This window comes from Phaeoacremonium minimum, assembly GCF_000392275.1.
Source record: "Phaeoacremonium minimum UCRPA7 unplaced genomic scaffold PA7_03_scaffold_447, whole genome shotgun sequence".
Lineage (NCBI taxonomy): Eukaryota > Fungi > Ascomycota > Sordariomycetes > Togniniales > Togniniaceae > Phaeoacremonium > Phaeoacremonium minimum.
In genome coordinates, this window is record NW_006921349.1 from 23,426 (window position 1) to 26,293 (window position 2,868).

Sequence of the window (2,868 nt, forward strand, 5' to 3'; positions counted from 1 at the left end):
GTCTCGATGCTCATTCTGACTTGGGCAAGGGATCAATTAGCACAGCCGGCCCGACAGGAACTACTACTGGCGCCGCGCTTTTGTGGACGACCTTGTTGCGCGAGTCGGCGTATCCCCACGCGTAGTGCTTTATGTACGGCGCTGTGGTCTTGTAGAAAGCAGCTCTTGCCTCTCCATTCTCGTCTTGGTCCCAGTAAAGCCGCCTTAGCCATAGATAAAGTCGTGGGTAGTCGTATCGGATCATTTTGAGGTTACACATGAAGACGCTGTAGTAGGCAACATCAAAACGCGCCAGCGTTGTATACAGGCGGATATCCGCCTCGCTAATATGATCACCAAAGAGGTAAGGCTTTCCGTGCGATAGGTGCTCTTCTAATCGATCGAGAGAAGCAAAGATGGGGTAGATATTTGCCTCGTAGGCTTCTTGGGAAGTCGCGAACCCAGTCTTGTACACACCGTTATTGACAGTGTTGTACACCCATTCATTCATGGTGTCTATGTCCTTGCGGATATGTTCAGGGTAAAGGCCACCCCAGGGTTTACTTTCTTCCCTTAGATGGACGGGTAGCAGATCGTCGAACTCTGAATAGAACATACGAATGATTTCGGATGATTCGTTGTTTACCATGGTATCAGTCTTTTTGTCCCAGAGAACGGGCACGGTATATCGGCCTGAATATGAAGGATCCGCGTGGTAGTAAAGCTCCTTCAGCTTCTTGTATCCATGTAAAGGATCTTCTTTCAAGGAGTCGCCTTCGCCACTGAAGTACCAACCCTCGGGCCCCATTACAAAATGCACCTGATAGACTTCGATTATGTCCTCTAGGCCCTTGAGTACTCTTGTGATAAGGGTTCGATGAGCCTACAGTGATAAGCACATAAAGTAACATAAAACATTGATGTCTAAAATCATACCCATGGACATCCCGGTGAGACATAAAGAGCATACCTCCCCTTCTCTGCTGGATACTTGGATTTGGGATCTTTTGAGATGAAATTCCGGAAGATGCTATCTGGCCGTGTGAAATGGCCGTTTGCATGATAGATGGGGCCAATGTTATTTGATTGGGCATCCTGGATGATTCATTAGTATCACTGGATTCTATGGAGCCCACTGAAATTACTTGCGTTGTTTTTTGTTTGAGTCGACATCTTCGAGGACGGCTGAACTATGCGACAATATCTGGGTTTAATAAGGACCGCATCGATCTTTGAAAAAGCATAGCAGACAGAAGTATTGTGCCAAAGAGAGCATCGATGAAGCATTATATTTTATTTGTCTATGTATGTGGATCACACGACGATGATGTAAGTGGACGCGAGCTTCGGTTATCGAAAGTCAAACCAAGGGCAGCTCGGCCCAATCACCCGGGGCGGCACTTTCTCGTCGCCCCGAACAGCGACTACAGAATTCCCGCGCGGTAGACCAATTTGACCTAGTTAGAACTAGATCGCACGCCACTGCATCAGGCGACAACGTTAATAATATGTGATTTTTAAAGCTGACAAATGAGCTGCGACCCGCCCGTCGTCAATTACATCTCGCAACTAGGACTGGTGGATGGAAAACGTCAAGTACGCGCAGCATTACACCATTTATGGGATTCTTGAGATCTTATCAACATCACCCTCAAATCCGCGGCATGTTACCTAATCCGCCATAGGATTGGCCCATAGATCTCAACAAGACCATAGTGAATGTGACTATGCCAAACATAGTTTCACGTCATTCTCCCAACAATATAGAACCCAGTTAACTTGTTGTTTTTGAGTCCATATCGGCCCCCTCAAGCACTCCAGGCACTTCGAGATGTGTTGATATTTTCCTTTTGCCTCATGCCTTCCAACGTTGTTTCTACTTTCCGCCTCTTGACGCTGTTCTCTTCGCTCTCGCAACCCAGAACGAATAATGGCCAGAGCAGAATCGTGACTGCATTGGTATATAAAGGGACGGCGCATATCGCCTGGTGCAGCTCAGAGACGCAAGCCTGAATACGAACTTTAATTGTGTCTGGAGAGAGTGTCGCGGCTAAGCCTTTGCCGTTATGCGTGATCTCAGCTGTGCGGAGCAGAAAGACTCTCGTGGCCAATGCATGGGAGATCGCAGCGAATATTAAAGAATTGTCGTTCCTATTTCGCTGCTGTTCGCGTAGGTAGTTGCCATGAGCCGTAGTTGTATCCAGTAGCACCTGATTTTAAATCTCGCAAAGCATTCTCACGCTCATTGATTAATGTAATAGTTCCAGCAATAATGATGGTCATTTGCTCTAGCGACGCTCCCTGCATGGCTCCTAATCCGACTAGAGACATGGAGGCAGCAATTACAGCCTCGACGAGAGACAATTGAGCCACCGGACTTTTTGGGCTTGAGCTGCCCCTTGTTGTCCATACCGCTAGGGACTTCGAAATTTTAGCTATTGCTCGTTGCTTTGTCTCAAGCATGTTTAGATCAGATATTAAGCCACACGCGGCTAGATGAGCTGCTGATGTTGTCAAACATGCGGACAACAGAACAGAGTCCTGGTCACAGAGGACTTGATAATACTGTCTCCCGGAGTCGCCGGAGTCTTCTGGGTTAGGGTATAGTAATTCAGGAAGCGATTGGGTGTAGTGTGTGAACAACAGAACGTCCAGGGGCGAGCTTAGATTCGGGCCAACCCAAAGACTCCGAGGTACGATGTCATTGCTCAATGTATAGTCTGGTAACGCGGGTGTAGAACACCAGCTCTGGAGTGCGGAAGCGGTAGTATGATTGAAGGATTGTGAAGGTAGTGGCGAAGTGTACCTTTGGGAGACCTCAGTGGTCACCCACTTAAGGGTTTGGTGATATCCGCGGCACTGTGTATTTTGTTCATGACACTTTGCGCA

The 2,868-nt window shown here is 47.7% G+C and overlaps 1 protein-coding gene across 1 annotated transcript; it reads right to left on the reverse strand.

Annotated features, from left to right (window-relative positions):
* Nucleotides 1–10: 10 nt before the first annotated feature.
* Nucleotides 11–787, reverse strand: UCRPA7_5959 (putative glutathione s-transferase protein; the record flags this gene model as incomplete). The annotated part of the gene is made up of 1 exon (XM_007918502.1): nt 11–787. One exon carries the CDS (start codon nt 785–787, stop codon nt 11–13), a length of 777 nt encoding a protein of 258 aa, XP_007916693.1.
* Between the last annotated feature and the right edge of the window lie 2,081 nt (nt 788–2,868).